This window comes from Zonotrichia leucophrys, chromosome 2 (genome assembly GCF_028769735.1).
Source record: "Zonotrichia leucophrys gambelii isolate GWCS_2022_RI chromosome 2, RI_Zleu_2.0, whole genome shotgun sequence".
Classification (NCBI taxonomy): Eukaryota; Metazoa; Chordata; class Aves; order Passeriformes; family Passerellidae; genus Zonotrichia; species Zonotrichia leucophrys.
Window position 1 is genome coordinate 76292878 of NC_088171.1, and position 17113 is coordinate 76309990.

At 38.7% G+C, this 17113-nt stretch overlaps 1 protein-coding gene across 8 annotated transcripts in view; it reads left to right on the forward strand.

The window, feature by feature from the left end:
• The window catches only part of CDH12 (cadherin 12), a 619586-nt gene that overhangs the window by 586730 nt on the left and 15743 nt on the right, over positions 1-17113 (forward strand). For all 8 annotated transcript variants that reach the window (XM_064705457.1, XM_064705456.1, XM_064705459.1 and 5 more), the window contains one exon: positions 16503-16639. In XM_064705457.1, coding sequence (XP_064561527.1) covers positions 16503-16639 — 137 coding nt within the window. The remainder of the gene's footprint in view (positions 1-16502; positions 16640-17113) is intronic.

Genomic DNA, 17113 nt, shown 5'->3' on the forward strand with positions numbered 1-17113 from the left:
TGTCATGTTAAGATCAAGAAAATAAAGATTTCTTCCAGAATCCTAGAACACCATACCTTAATGTGCAAGCACCAAGAAGAATTAAAGTATGTAAGAGTTTGAGTTTTCAGTCCCATAACTCTTCCAATCTTTTTGTGCTTGCAGTTTTTGAATTAACTTATTCTTCAAAAAGAAAAGTCCCAACCTGTGACATTAAAATGCATCTTACAGTTTCATACATATATAGGAAACCTGGAACATCTAGTTCCAGCACCTGAAGTGTCTTCATTTAATAACAGATTAAGTGACAGCCATTTTTCTGTGTATGGTATCATGCTGGAGAGAAACAAGTCAGTTTTGTACAGATAAGAGATGTTGACACTGATGAATTTTGGTTCCTTTTCAGCTGCTCTGGTTGTTCTGCACACTTCTTGCTCTGTTGCCTCCTGTCAGTTTCTGTTGCAATTTTAGCTATATTCCATCCTTTGCACACCCCACTTTCAAAACTTCTAGTCCAAGTTCTAATTTATCTAAACTATTTAATTAAAAGTCTGCAGAACTAATTCTCAGTTTCTGCTGCAGATGCCTTGGTATGGCTTTCTGTCCTCCTACTAGCCCAGTGTTTTCTTATATCTCTTATGCTCTGTCTAATAGTAGTCTCCTACTCCACAGTGTTTCTTTTTCCCATGGCTGATTTCTGTATTTTTAGTGCTGAACCATCTCCCTGAAGCTTCATTGGAGTGCTGCTCTATCCTCTTCTTTTCTTCTGCTGAGGACAGATACCTTTTTTGATCTCAGTGTCTTGATGTATTTATTTCACTTTGTTGCAGCTACTTTATCTTCTTTTGAAAACTACGGAAACCGTTTCCCTCCAACATTTTCTCTGAATCCCAAGGAATGTCTTTAGCGAATATGTTTATTATAAACATGTTTCATGGGGTCAGTGGTTGGAGATAGGGACAACACACCAAAGCTCCATGTGACAAACAGCCTCCAGTTTATTCCTCCAGCTCCTTTTATAGGAGCTCAGTTACACATGTGATTGGTTGAGGCCTCAGCCCCATCCAGCTCTCTGGCCAGTGGTACATCTGCATTTAGAACCGGATGACATTGGCTGAGAGTCCCTGCATGGATTGAATCCAATCTATCCTTGCTCACCCAGGGACTCCAATGGCACAACTTACCCTTTCAGTTATAGAAAAAAATGTAATTGATGAGCGTAGTTGAACAAGGCTTTTTCACTCAACAGGTAGTGAAGTACCTTGTGTATCATTTGAGCTGTGATGCTCTCATCCAGAACCTGTCAACTAAAACTATTAACATTGCAATCTTTTTAGGTTAGCATGCCACAAGCTTAATGCCTAAAAGTTACAAAATTACAACTTAACACTACAAACAATAATAATTCAACTCAAAACCATTTCAATGGCAACCATACATATTTCTGCCACTGATGTTCTCTAAATATTTGCCTCCTGGAGCTTGAGTAAGTTGATGAACTGACTGCCTCCCTGTTGACAATCTCTTTCCTCTGACAAGCCGCTGGCTTGCCAGGTCATGCTGTGATTTTTATTGAAAAACATGAGAAAAACATGAGAATATGAGAATAGTCAAGACCTTTGAGACGCGTGTATATCCATCCCTCTTTTCCCCTTTTCTTAGTTCTAATAACCATAATAGGAGTACAACATATACCTTAGAACAAAATCAATAAGGTGAAACTTACAATTGCTTATGTGCTTTACCATCACCCAGGGTCTGCCATTGCTGAGGGGTCTCTTTCTCCCAATGAGGACTTGGACGGCTTCTTCCAGAAGCCTCCATATTTATCTCAAAGGAAAGCTTTTGCAAAGCCAATTTAGCTAGCACAGAAATACCTGGTTTAGATAACTTTCCCTGCCAGACAAAGCCATAGCCTGGCCAGGGCTATGACTTAGCCTGGAAGGGTCTGATGGAACACCTTTCTCACCAGTTAAGGCCACAGCTTGGCCAGAGCTGAGACTAGACTGGATGGGCTTCCCCATCCCATCTTTAAAAGTAATCCCTCAGTTATATCCCACAGAATAGTTGGCTTTGTTGATTAACTCTAGCTAAATTATGATATTATAAAAAAACTATAAAGAACTATAATTAAGTGCTTATATAAGCAAATGTCTTAAAAACTTATAAACAATTATAACTAATACACACACAGACAAATGTCACTATTTGCCCTCTCGTTACAAACAAACCCATTTAAAACTATAAACACAGATAATCTATAACACAGATAATCTCTAAAACAGAGACAGCAAAAGTGAAATCACTTTGACATATGTTATATGAGTCAGTTTAACCTTAACATATGTAGATGTTCCTGTGTTGCTTTTTGAGGAAGGAGTTATTAAACTAGCCCAATCTTCTCTTTTATTTAGTATCAGCTTATTAGAATGTGTAGAAAGTATGTAGTATGAAAGACCTTGGTAGAGTTGAAGTAACAGTAGGCATCTTTTGCAGATTTTTGTGTCTCTCCCTCACTACTTTTGCTGCCACACCTCTGCAGAGAAAGGTTGGGAGTGGCTGTAGCAGGGGCTAGGACCTTGCACCTCTGTGCTAGTGGGGTTTCATAGGAACTCTCCCCTGTGGGGCAACATCAAGGAGGCATGGCCTTCAGAGGCTGAATCGGGATGGAGCCACACTTCCTGGAGACATGGCTATGCTCAGCACAGGTGTTTCCTCAGAGCCATCTCACTAGGTCGCAGGACGGGGCAGTCCTGGCATTTCCATGGTGATGAGAGGGGTGGGCTGCTCCAGATTGCCACAGGCCTGTTGGGCCCCCCGCAGGGGCTTTTCCCATGCCCTGACTGGTGTAGGAGAAGGTTTCCTGGGAGTACCGCCCTTCCTCCCTGGAGTGGCAATTTTTGGCACAGTTGGGGTTTCTTCAGAGTGCTGTGTTGGGCTCTGGAACTTTTGGGTCACTGTTTGGGATGCTGGCGCTGGGGCTGCTGGTGTCCCGCTGAACCCACTGAGAGAGTGGCCTGCCTTTTGCTGCTGTGAGTTGGCTGTGCCATGTGGCTGGCACCACAAGGTTCAACTGGAAGGTTCAACTGTTACCACTCCCACAGTACTATGCTACCACCCAGCTCTCCCCACCATTCTCTTGTAGGGGTTTTACCCCAGTTTTCTTGGCAAAAAGGCGGGACCCCAGCCCCTCCTCCCCAGCCCCCACACCTGTGTGGTATACCAGCACATACTGTGTTCATTATCCATGTGTTCCATGGGGTCAGTTCTTGGGAGATAGAAACAATACTCACACACACCCCAAAGCTCCATGTGACAAACAGCCTCCAGCTTATTCCTCCAGCTCCTTTTATAGGAGCTCCAGTTACACATGTGATTGGTTGTGGCCTTAGCCCCATCCAGCTCTGGCCAGTGCTACATCTGCATTTAGAACTGGATAACATTGGCTGAGAGTCCCTGTGTAGATGGAATCCAACCTATCCTTGCTCACCCAGGGGCTCCAATGCCACGTTTAGCAGACAAATCTGCTCTTTCCTCACTATCCTCTCCTTCCCATTCTCATTTGGCTCACTGAACACCAAGCTACCATAAATCAACAAGATCTCCATCTACCTACCTTCCAGCAATGCTGGGTATGATATGGGGCATCTAACTCCTACTTGTGGACCCCACTGCTCCCCACTTTCTGACTCTTCCTTTGTTCTGTTTTCTATTTCCTAAACTTCATCTTCATGAACTCAAGCAATCCCATCCTTTGCTCCACCGCCCTTTTCCTCTAAGATTTTCCCCTATGGTCCCATGTACTGCTCTGTCATTCTCTAGGTTTGAATGACCTGTCTTCCTCCCCAGCAACTGGGTTGTTTTAAGGAACTGGACAAAAAAGTGACTTCTCTTCAATAGTAGGCAGAAAAATCTTTATCTTCTGTGTATAAATTGTCCATCAAAAGGAGCTGTTTTCTAGCAGCACAGTCTCTACACCTGAAACAAAGTGTGAATAACAAATTCTTGTGTCCATCCCCTTCATGGTAGTTTAAATTATTACATTTTATTTTACATTTGCGATGGATTAGGTGCATGCAGACAATTATCACAGCTCAGCTGGTATCAGTTGTATGTGGCTCAGTTGTATCAATTCAGGGTCTGTGGTACCTTGATTCAGTGATTGACTTGAAGCTACTACAAGGAGAAACTACCAAAAAGGTGTGAATTTGTCTTAACCCTAATCTGAAATCTATCTACTCAAGGCTGAAGCGATCACACATGATCAGTGGGGAAGGTAAATATAGTCACTCATTAGCCCTCTGTGATGCTGCAGCAGGTTCACTGGAAGCAGATGGAGTTGTGCGTTAAAAATCCTTCTTTGCAATTTTGGGACACATGCAGACTGACATTTTGATCTGTGTGGGTTTTCTCGAGACTGGCAGGAACACGGAGCAAAGGTAAGTACTTTTTGGCACAAGTCAGAAAGACTGTGCTAGTGAAAAATCAGACTTTGCCAAATAAAAGACTGGTTGGATTCATTTGACTTGTATAAATTTTCGTAGATCAATTCCTGGATGCACTTGAAGCATGAAATATTATTTCTTAAGTCCAGCAAGTCAAAAGCAACTGAAAACAAAGTCTAAAATTGAGCGAGGCCAGTAACCTTTATTTACAGGCAGTCATTCATCAACTTACTGAAGCTTGTGAAAAACAGCAAGTGATCTTCTGTTGGCATATGCAGTCATATTACGCTATAAAATGTCACTCAGGAGACTGAACTGAAATAGATGTGTAGACCCAAGAAGTTTATGGACTACAGCTCTCAGTGGCCTGTTTGTGAAAGAAGTAGATGCTGAAAATAAAGAAGTATGCATTCAGATCCAAGGGAAAGAACAACTTCGCAAGGAAAGCTTTTCAATTAATTGAGAACAGCTAAGCAGCCAAAGTGAAGGGAAAGGAACAATATGATCATAATAGTTCATAATAGTTTCTGGTTTATTTCACAGCACTTGTACCACCTGGTGATGTGATTTTGAAAAGCCAGCTCTTATCCCAGAGGCACAAACTGTAATTTTACCTCAAATAATAGTCTTCCTGATTTTTCATCAAGAACTGTTATTTCAAATTTCTTCAGGAACAGATTTCTCAAGGATTCTAGAAAGCAATTGTGAGAATAAAACAGAGCTTTAATGGCTACAGCCGTTATCAAATCACCTCAATTGGCTTGAAAGGGCTTGACAGAGAATTATGAGGGCTAAGGAATTAAAACTATGTCTAAGAAAAACCTATGTGCTACAGGGAAGTGTGTTAGTTGGTAATCTGCACTTTGGTACACTAAGTCGACCATGAAGCTATCTCATTAGTATAAAATAAGAAATAAGCTTCCCAGTATTTTTCATTTAAGGTCTTTCATCTACAAGGATAACTGCAGCCTAGTCAGATTCCAAGTCTTTTCCTTCTGAATTTTTCCTTTAGGTCTGTTTGTAAACATTGACTATACTTTCCTCTCCTAAAATACTCAAGGTTTATTATTATGTTTAAATAGTTATTGCATAAAGAGTTTCTTATATATTTTGCACTTTGTTTGTTTATTGTTTGCAGTTTAAGTAATAAAGCTCAACAACGGGTTTTTGAGTGTTTTACACTTCTTGAGATCTCTGTGTTTTGAAGTTTCGGTCATATTCTGACTGTAGATACCAACAGATCTCAGATATTTCTACTGTCTCTTAATTCTGGGCTTCTCAGTGCAAGAAAGACAGGGACATATGCAGGGAATCCAGCAAAAGAAGGTGATGAAGGAACTGGACTATTCTTTCTGTGAGGAAAGGCTGAGAGAGCTGGGAATGTTCAGTTCAGGGAAGAGAAGTCTCAAGAGGGTCTTAACAGTTATAAAAGCACTTAGTGCGCATTGGAGCCCCGGAAAGGAGGGTGCAAAGAGGATGGAGACAACTTCTTCTCAGTGGTGTTCAGAGTCAGGAAAAGAGGCAGTGGGCACAAAGTGAAGCACAGATTTCCTCTCAATATCAGGAACAGGAAGCACTTCTTGCTGTGAGGTTGACCAAGCACTGACACAGATTGCCCAAGAAGGTGGTGGAGTGTCTGTGGAGATACTAAAAAAACCCAAAAACTGTTGGAGTTGGTCCTGGGTGAATGGCTCTTGGTGTCCCTGCTTGAAATGAGGGCTTGGACCAGAGGACCTCTAGAGGTCCAACCTCCACCCTTCTCTGATGCTGTGGCATCCATCTTTAATAAACTGGAATATAATCTGTGGAAAATAAAGGCAGAGAATCATCTATGATGGCTAAAAATCTGCTGTCAGCATTCATTGTAATAATAAGAATACGGAGCTATAACAACAGATTATTTTAGAAAATAAATCTGAAAATATTGTGAAGGAAGCACAGTACAGAAATTCAGCCTCGATAGGAGGAGAGAGGAACCAATTTTAGAAGTAAATGATGAAACCTGATGTTGCTCAGGTCAGACCATCAGCATGCAAACTGGACCAAGGAGATGCTTATCCAGCAAATTTTGCCTGGCATCCTCATGAAATTTATAAAACCTTCGGAAAGATTACTTCATACTTATACTGACCTCTGTAGATTTTGCATTCCTTGATACATCGGAGGCTTGGGGAGGAGAAATGAAATAGAAAAATGCAGCAGCTCTGCAGCATCAGAGCTGTTCTGAATAATCTCTTATTTTATAAGCACTTCACCAAATCAGCTTCAAAGCAGCACAAAGAAGCCTCCAGTTCTTGATTTCCCTGTTTCCCCTTGCAGATCCAGCTGAAAATCTGAGTCCCAAGTGATGATCTAAGCAAGCAATAAATCTTTTACTGTGTGCTGCAGTTTTCTCTAGAGTCAGCATGGTTATTTTATTTGCTTTTCCTTTTATTATCTCAGCATCAGCATTTTACTTCAGCTTTTTAAATGGATAAAAATATAAGATATTTGTTCAGTTTTTGGTTCCCAAAGATATAGAACAGAGCTAATATTTATGTATTTACATGATGCAAAAGAAAACAATCAAAGATTATTTATATTGGATATATGCCAGTGGGCCAGCTCTCCTTTATTGTATTTATGATATTTAATGCGTTAGCACTTTATCAGAGGACAAAGCATTCCAGGCCAGGCATGGGAACAGCAGCCCAGGAATCACCTCTGTCTTATCCTTTTGGGTTTATGTCAGATGCACCCAAGTGCAAAATAAAGTGTAGGTGTCTACTGAGGCTACAGTAGTATTCTGACTACTACTGTAGTAGAGTCAGTAGAGGCTGACTATCTGATGGAGTCACAGCATCTGCTTTCATCCCCTCAACTTTCTTAAGGGTTGGAGGTATTCATTCAGGTTTACTTGCTCCATCTTTCTATACTCACTCTGTCCATTAGTAGAGATACTCATACACATCCAGACACTCATCCCAGCATGCTCTTTCCCCACCTAAAACCAGCCAAGCAAGAGCCCTTCTCTTCTTCACCAAGCATGAGATGTGCCCCCTGGTGCCTGGGTCCCTTGGTGGTTGCAGGGGGTGGGTTCTCCTGCTATGGGCTGGATGAAAGGGGAAAGAGCAGGGCAAAGGGCAAATGCACACCTTTCAGAATCAGGGTGAAATGGTGTTCAGGGTCTATAATGTTTGGCACTGGTATAGAAAGTGCTCTACTGCTTTCCCATAGTAGCAGGATTGACTGCTAAACCAGGAGTGAGGGTGTTAAGTCCAACATGTCTTCTACTGTTGCTCACAGTCCAAAAACTGAGACTTAATTAAATTGCAGGACAAAGCTTTCCTTCTGCCTGGCTGTCTTGCGATTCTGCCTGCTCAATGAAGCAGGAAAAATGATGTTGAGACTGAATGAAAACAATGCATTTTCCAAATGACAACAGTGTTTGATAAGATACTCACCTGGTAATGAGAAATGCAGAGCAGACAGTGGAGCTGACTGGAGGGTCAGATAAGCAAATGAACAAAACCTTTTAAAGACAGAAGGAAGAGAAATCACAGGAAGTTGTAGACAGGCAGAATTGCCAGTTTGAAAGGGTTGATAACAGAACTGCCGCACATTTTAATTCCTATATTACCTACCATGTTTTACTAAAATTCCTATGTAAGATTTATAAGGCTTATGAAAAGTTTAACAGCTTCCTTCACTTCACTCTGACCCATCATTAGTTTGGCTGTCTGCAGCCACTGCTTTCCTGTCAATTAATTTGGCATAATGGTTGATCTTCTCCAAAGGAGAAAAATGTAATTTATTTGCAGTGATACTGCTCATTCCAGACCAAGTAAGATACTGACTCCTAACATCACTAAACCTTCTACCTCCTGATTAAAATCACAGAAGTAGGGAGCCATGTATATAAGGACTGTGAACCCAGTCAAGTAATATTCCAAAGACTCAAACTGTTTTTTTTTTTCTCGTGAGAGATCAAGTGTTACATGAAAGACATGCAAATGATAAGCATGGAACAATGACAGGAAGCTTTCATACCTTCTCCCAGTGTGTAACAATCTTTGTCCTTCTCTTAACATCACCACCACTTCATGGGCTGTAGACAACACTCATTGTGGGAAGGCTGAAGTACAGATAACAGGACAGCATTCTGAGAAATTACACTGCTGAACTCCTTTGGAAGGGGATACAGAGACAGAACTTATTTAAGCTTCTGTCAAACTAATTCCAGAATTTTCTGGTTTTTAAGCCAAAATATTTTAACTAATGCAAACTATCCTTCCTAAAAGACTAGATACATTACTGCGTTGGGATCTTCAAAAGCACTCAGCCTGGACTATCACAAAAGCTTTTCCTCAGTGTATTGTACATTTGAAAATCTCTGTAAAATCATGTAGGATTATGGCTTTCTGTGTGAAATGCTGAATGAAAAACATAGTTAAACTGACAGAAATATTTTAGTATGTCAGTAAACTTGAGGGTGCATTTTTTTAGGTGTGTCAAGTGTGATGTTCTATAAAGACAATTCTGCCACTTCTACAGCATCAAACACACAGGCATCTCTAGTTTTTGAAACCCTGGAACAAAGTAATGCCTCTGAAAATGTTCAGTGTATGCTCCCCTTGTTGGTTTTGTGTTATTATATGAAAGTAAAGTCAACCAACTACATTGGCTGCTCATTTTTGGTTGCATTTTATTATGCAAACTTAGCATCACACCTCAGGTGGTTTTTGACATAAGTTATGCAAGCACAGCTGAGCAATGACCCATTTGTGACACTAGTTAGGTCACAAAGCAGCTGAAACCAAAATACATTTTTATGAACTCTCCCTTTTCGTTTGAAAAGGAAATTGCATTTGAGAGAACACCAGGATAATGCTGATTCAAAGCAGGAAGGGAGGTCAGGATAGGACATAGCTACTTAACCTGGAACAGCAGCAGAATCCTTCTGTGATTCTGCTGATTCCACCACTTTAGATAGCACTGGGTTTTCTCCATTGATGGCTGTTTGTTTGTTTGCTTGTTTATTATTATTTATCCTCCATTTCTAGTATTCTTTCTAAAAGAAAAAAGAAAAACAAAACCAACGTATTTGAGACTGTTATGTATTGGCATGGGTAGGGTTCTTCTGTGATCTACTTGGCATCCATGAGATTACTGAAGGGAAATGATGAAGGGATATGATCTGACAGCAGACCAGTCAAATTTTCCTTTGCTTTGATTTCTGATGCCTCAACAGTGTTCTGAAGGTATTCTGCAAAGGTACAGAAAATTTCTGCTGCCATTAAGGGAGATGGCTCAATAAATTATTTAAAACATATAAACAAAAATAATACCCCACAACCTAGTGGAACAGCATCTGCTACGTAAGAACCAACTCAAGACAGGTGTGAATATATCAGATGATGGTTTTATGTGAAAATAGGTAAATTTGATTGCATTTACTTCCTTCAAGCAGAATATCACAATATTAAACCCAGAGTATTAAAAGTGAGAGTTCTGCAAAAGAGAAGTCCTATCTATTTTCATTGTTCTAAGAAATTTATTTCTTAGAATATCTTATATTAACAGAGTCTTTGTAAGTATATAACAAGTAAGTATATAACAAGTTTTATATAACAAGTACTTTTTTATAACAAGCACTTTAATTATTTAAAATATCTAATATTTTACATATATAGTAGTGTGCATGCCTACAACAAAACAGCTATTGGGTTGTATAGTGTAAAGGGCAGTGTAAATTATTGCAGTTGTATTGCAATTGTATTAGTGCAGGACAACATGAATGATGTGCAAACCTGCCTGCTACTGTTGAGCAAGCAGTACATGACATTTTACTTCATACTACCATATTACAGAGGAGAAAAAAGATTCTTTAGCATTTCTGCTCCTGTAACACTGTGTGAAACAACATTTTCAAGTTAATAGAAAACCACAATAAACTAAGTCTAGGGTAATTTTTAAGTCGAAAGGAGATATGGAAAAGAAACTAAATTAATATAATTCTGATTCAAGTGCTGTAGCACTGAGAAAGACTGGTAATTTAACAATCCTATTTAGTTGTAAATATTCAGTTGAATATATCATTTAGCAGAAGAAAATAAAATGTTTTGTTAAATTCATTTAAACCTGTTTGAACTCAATGACTTCTTTAGGCATGCATGGGTTACAGCAACAAGCAGAAATCTGTCATTGTTGAGAGTTTCCAGAGCAGACGAATGCTTGGCAGAGCGTGCTGATGAATTCTTGCAGCTGATGAGTGTCTGTGCCCTTGTGATGCAGGAGTTCACACAGAACATCTGACTCCTCCAGCAACCCTTTGTTCAATGGGTGGCTGGGACTCTGAGAGCAGGGACTGATGGACTTTTGTACCATTTTTTTTCCAATAAAAAAAAGCTGCTCAGTAATTGGAAAAGCTTATGCTGGAGTATTTGATTCAATATTTTTACGCTGGGGACTCATTTTGAAAATTCTTGATTGCACTTTAGCAAAATCATTGAAATCACCCCTCTGTGTTAACTGGACTGGAAGATACTTCCAGTAATCTGCTGAAGAGTTTAGCACTTACATTTGAGAAGAGCAATAAAGTTCTGATTTAGAGTTTCTCATATTTATGCATGTAAATATGATAATAAGATTTGTTTGAGTTTTACACAATGATAAGTCAGTGAATGGATTTAGAGTTGCAGGAAGTAAATTTTAGTGGCAAGATGGGAATTTGGAGGACACATAGCTTGTATCCTTCAACACATTTCATTCTCTAGGTTTTTAAATTCTTTCAGGCTTTACTCAAAGTCTAAATTTCTTGTTTCTCATTGTTGGAGTGATTTACCAGTTTTCCTACATTTAATTAACAACAATCTTAAAAAGACCTGAAAACCATTGTTATAATTTAAAATATTTGCAACTGTACCTTATGATGAGTATGATTGGTATGATTATACTGTTTCCTATTTAGCAGATCTTAAAATTACAGAGACTATAAGGATTATCATTTCCCCTTTCTAGAAATTTCCTTTACTCTACAGTGTGTGAGTGTGTTACATTGCCCAGCTTGCCTTTTTAGTACCAAGTGACAGCATTTCTGTCATTCCTCTGGTGTGCAGCATATGTACATCACTGACAGAAAGATTTTGCTACAACACATAATTTTTCCCTTCTGAGTTTTGGCCCTTCACTTCTCTGTGTCGAAAAAAAATCCTACCCTTCCCTTTTTGCTGTTGAAGCTCTTCAGTTACCTGCAGGCTGTTATCCTGTCGCCCTTTTTTCATCTCTTATCCATGCTAAGCATATGTTAGTTCTTTTAATCTTTCCTTAGAACTTGGAAACCCATGACAGTTTTTCTTGCTTTTCTGTGAGCTTTCTATCTTTTTATATTTATCTATTGACTTAATGACCAGGACAAAATTGTATTTTGTCATATTCTCAACATCCAGTTATATGCAGAGATCTAATAATTTCAAGCCACAGCACATGATCATTCTAATAATGAAAATTCCTTTGGGCTTTCAGGTAGTCTCATCACACCTAGAATCTCATTTGTATTCTTCCAGTCTCTCATCCCTTTTGCCATTCCTGCTTTAATGCTTCTTTCATCTATTTAATTATATATGTATTGGAAATACACAAAATCTTAACTAATCATAATACCCAACTGAATTCTCTTAGCTTTCATTTATGTTCCTAATGTTTTTAGGCTACTGCTTGTTATTTCTGATATGATGGGTGGTATTTATACATCCCAAGTTGTCATAGACCCTGAATTTCTTTTAGTTGCAGTTTAATATTTAAATAAAATTTAAAGTGAATGCTGTTTAAACAATTTAAGGTCATATACACAAATAGTAATCTATCACATTACAGAAAATTGTTATTTCACCCCTTACCTTTCTTTACAGTATTTTTCTTAAAAAAAGCCTGTGTTCTAGGTCACTAGGTACTAGAGTATGCAATGTGCTCTACATCAGCAAAGGGTGAGTTGAGACGAATTAAAGTTATTTTTGTAAAGCTCCTCTATCACCTGGTTATTTCTCCCTCTCAAACTAAAAACAAATCAACAGGAATTTTTAAGGAAATGTTTTTTGAGCACAAAGTCACAATGATCAGAAGCCATTAACCTTCAAATGCCTAATTTTGGTTATGCTGATCTTATACTGCCACTACCTTTTTTATCTTTCACTGTATCTATTGTCTGTGCTTTAGCGCTCTTTAAGGTCAATCCTTGAGTTTTACCTCTGGCATTTGGCTTTAATCCTCCCAGCGTAGCTCTAAAGCAGTTTTCTCTTCCTCTAAAACACACACACTTTTAGATGTCTTACCTTGCTCATTTCCTGGCTTAAATTACATGACCATAATATCAAGAATATTTTCCATGATAGGCAGGAGAAATCTTCCCCTCCACGTTTTTAAGACCAAAAAATACATCCTGAGTCCTAAGCTTCACAGCCTCCTTAGCATCCTGCCACCTCCCATCCCTTCAGAGCAAGTTGTCACACAGGTTTCTCCAGCAGCACAGGACAGCTGTCTAGTTCTTTTATTCATGGCATAACAGTCTGAAGGCGCTGCAGTTGTCTGCTTGATGGCTCAGAGTCGCTGTTATCCTCACAAGGATGACCTGCTGTCACTCATCTATTCAATAGCACTCAATCAAGAACTACCACCTTCTGTGCTGCAGCAAAAATCAATTCAGCCTTCCTTACTGTCTCCTCTCTTTGAATGGAGGTGAGCCCTCTTCCATGGGAGTGTTCTGTGAGAGCTCCTGAGGGACATGCAGCATCACTGCCTAGCCAGGGTGATTGGAGGTCCTAAGAGGTTATCGTGGAATCTGGGTGAGTTTTTTAGGCTTGAATCTTATAAGTTTATAAACTGATATATTTGGAAATATTTCCATTCTATCTCTTCTGTCCTACATGATGTCCAGATGCAGCTATTCTTGAGAAAACTCAGACAGTGTTAGCAAAGATATCCCTGTCCACACATTCCCTGCCTTCAACAATATAATCTGGAATATACTTCTCTGCTGGAAAGAGTATTCAGCGAAACATATATGTCAAAATTTCTTCACTGACAGTGAATATGAATGATATCAGTGTCTGGTACTGGGAGCTGCCAGACAGGCTTGTACAGGGGCTTCTGAAAAATAATTCTGCTTTGTCCTATATCAACAAGTTCTCCCTAACTTTTCAAGGAAGGAAATGCCTTTTAGGATTAGTGCATTTATCCATGGTCTGTCTTGCAGGGACTCTGAGCAGTCAAATAAACCAACCTCAGTTGCTTCAAACTGCTAGACCATGACTGGAAGATGTAGACAGCTGTCCTAATAGCAGTATTTCAACAGTGTTCCTCTGTGTATCCCAATCTCACAAGAAATTTCAGGCTTTATGTCCTAGATATCTGGGTTCATCTCTGGAAAGTTACTGATTTTCTGGTTGGAGATATTTTTTCCATTTCTTCTCTTCTTCAAAGCATCTCTTCCATGTTAAGGACAGAGCTCAGGCTATGCAGTTGGCCTTAGGAAGAGATTAGGTGTTGCTGTCCTATTTAGAAAAACATCACATGCTGAGCACCAGTGTGTGAAAGAGAAATTTCTGCCTATAAAAGGAAACTACATTTTCTTAGGGTTTTTGTCAAAAGTAACCTCCCCTTGGAGTGTCCCAAAAAATTTCCATTTCAGACCACATAGGTGGGGTCCTATTTTCACTTTTCTTAAGCTTTATAGACTTACTGATGTACCTGGGAGAAGTTCTGTGTCCAGAAGATCTGCTTGTGAGAGGATTTTCTGCTAGGTATGTTTTCTTGGGTACTATACATGGAGAGTAAATTAAAGGAGGAAGAATGGATGCTTGTTTGCAAGTTTTCCTGTTAATTTATCTCTTTTAGGCAGTACATCTCCAACAATTCTGCCTATACCTCTCCCTTTGGTAGTCTAATTGGATATGTAGACTATTAAAATGAGAGGAGCTGAAACAACAGCCTGATTTATTTCAATTCTCATTTCCATGGAAGCCATGAGGAATTCTGCCAGAAGTACCAGCAGGAGTAATGCCAGTCCTGCAGCTCTTACTGTGGAGTTTGATCCTGTTGGTGCTTATGCTCAGGAATAGGCATACTGGGCCTGTGCATGAAGTTATCACCTGTGTGAATGCTTCCAGACAGACTATCAGACTCTGATCCTGCAAATATTCATGCCTGAACTTCCCTTCAAACACAACTGTGTTCATACCTGATATGTTTTCTGTGCTTTCAAAGCCCCTGGTGAAGGAGGCTGTCCCCTACATGGTGCTTTGAATTAAGGCCTGTATTTTATCCCCTGGCTCATGCTGCAATGAGTTAATCTTCCTAAGGGGAAATAAAGGACAAGTTACTTTCTCATGCTTTGAACTCATTTATTTGTGTGTTGCTGTGTATTTAATTTTGAAAGAAATTATAATTTATTAAACATGCAAAGCCTGACAGAGTAATTTTGCTGTTCCTGAGAGAGTATCTTAGGGTAATGATATCTCTAATAAATGGTTTATATATTTTTCATAATTTTAACGTCAAGCAAATTTTGAACAAAGAGATTGAAATTACAATATGCGTAGATAATAGTATCATATTCAAGAAAACATGACTGTTCAACTATGTAAAAGGATACATGCTGCCTTTAGCAAACCATTTCTGAGGCTTTTTAATTAAAGCTGTAAACTGGTAATGATGCCTGTCAATTGATGAAATAAAATTTTTCATCTATAGATAGGAATTTTTTTGTGATTTTGAACAAAATGTCTCCAAACAAGCATATCATCTTCTTTGTGGATTTTTACTCTTCAAGGCTTCTAGAGCTATTGGCATTCTTAGTACCAAGTCGAAATATTTTCTTTGTGCATATGACATACATATGCCTTTCTACCATTACTTCCTTCTACAGAAGTAAATATAGTGCTTATTCCATTCTCTTTATATTAAATACATAAATAACTCTAATTAGAGATGGAAAAAACAGATTTATTCCTATTCTCACTGGTTTACATGAAATTAGGTGCCATAGGAGTGGTTCTCTAGGCTTTATAATCTTCTGAATGTACTTGTTCAGTGCCATTTTGTTCTTATTGCCTACTGCTCACAAATGGCTTTCTCAGTTTAATCCTGCCTTGTTTTGAGAAACACTATAAAGGTATGAAGAGACTAACAATGAAAAGGAAATTAGTAGCTGGAGGCAATTGCATCAGAAAAAACTATTATTCTGTTATGACTACAAACAGTAGCATCAAATGTTAAGATAGACTTTCAAATTAATTAGCATTTAAGGGAAATGGGTTTGGGATAGTTGTCACATTGCTTTTAAGCATCTGTGTTACCAGGTACCTCTCTGCTTTCTATTCTTCGCTAGAGAAAATAATAAAGAAGTAAACATTTTTAGTTTTAAATCTGTTCTATGTTCCTACTTCTTGACAAATAAGAGCTCAAGAAAACAAAACAAAATAAAGCAAAACAGTGCAAAACAATGGTATTTCCCTGTTCCACACAGGTTCAGTGAAAGGTGCCTATTCTTCACAAAGGCAAAGTGCTATCTATTGATCCTATATATGTGGGGGAATAAGCATACTCTTCTCCATCTCCCTTGCTGTTACTCTGACAAAATCCTTTGGGACACCTCTTTGTGAGGCTATGTCCAGCCCACTGCAGCTAAAAATGGATGTAAAGAAACCAGATCTGGCACACTCTCCGTCACCATTCATCGCCTCAAGCCCTATTTCATATATTTTTTCTCTTTTTCCCTCTTAGCCTGTATAGTGCTTTCAAAGTGGCTGATATAAGTAGTCAGGGTCACAGAAGATGTGCATCAACTTCTTGGGACTTCAAGATTTTCAAATATGCTGAACACCAGGAGTACTAAACCTTTTATTATATCCCATTTCCCCTTGAGCATTCCAACCAGGCAAAAAAAGAAATGAACAAATCATTCTTTATTTTCTTCTTCCTGCAAGGATCGTAATAGCTGCGAAGAGAAAAATAATAAAACTTGAGGCTGGTGCACTGCTGCTATGATAAATGAGTAATCTTTGCACATTTGCATCTACTTTCTTTAATATTTTTCACATACAGATACTTCATGGATTGGAAGAATGATGTGGACAGCTACTTTACAATAGATGCCACTGAAGGAACCATTGCTACTAATGAATTACTGGACAGAGAAAGCACAGCACAATACAATTTGTCTATAATTGCAAGTAAAGTTAGTAAGTATGACACAAACTGAATTAATATGTTAATATGGTATTTTTCTCAGAATATAATGCTCAGGTATAAATATAATGTGAAGACTGCTTGAATTGCCAAGTGCTTATTTAAGAAGGTTCAATGAATATCATTTTCCCAGACTCATAAGGATAATTGTGAAGTTCAATCAGCCCTGTTTAGAAAGGTTTTGCTAGCAGATCTCATGTAACCACAGTTCCCTTAGAAGCTGGAAACTATTTTGTCATCATGGAGCTGTATGGGTGCCTTCCAGTTCTGATTTTTGATTTTCTGTCACTTCATATGAAATTAAGTTAGTCAAATAACAGGTCTGTCTATGTGTTTTTTGAAGGCAGAAAAATTTAAAGAGTCATTTTATACTCAGATAAAAAGTACACTAAAATTAAGTCAAGATTTAATGCCCTAAATCTATGTGCTGCATCTCTGCTCTTATCTCTTCTCTCTGCCCAAAATTT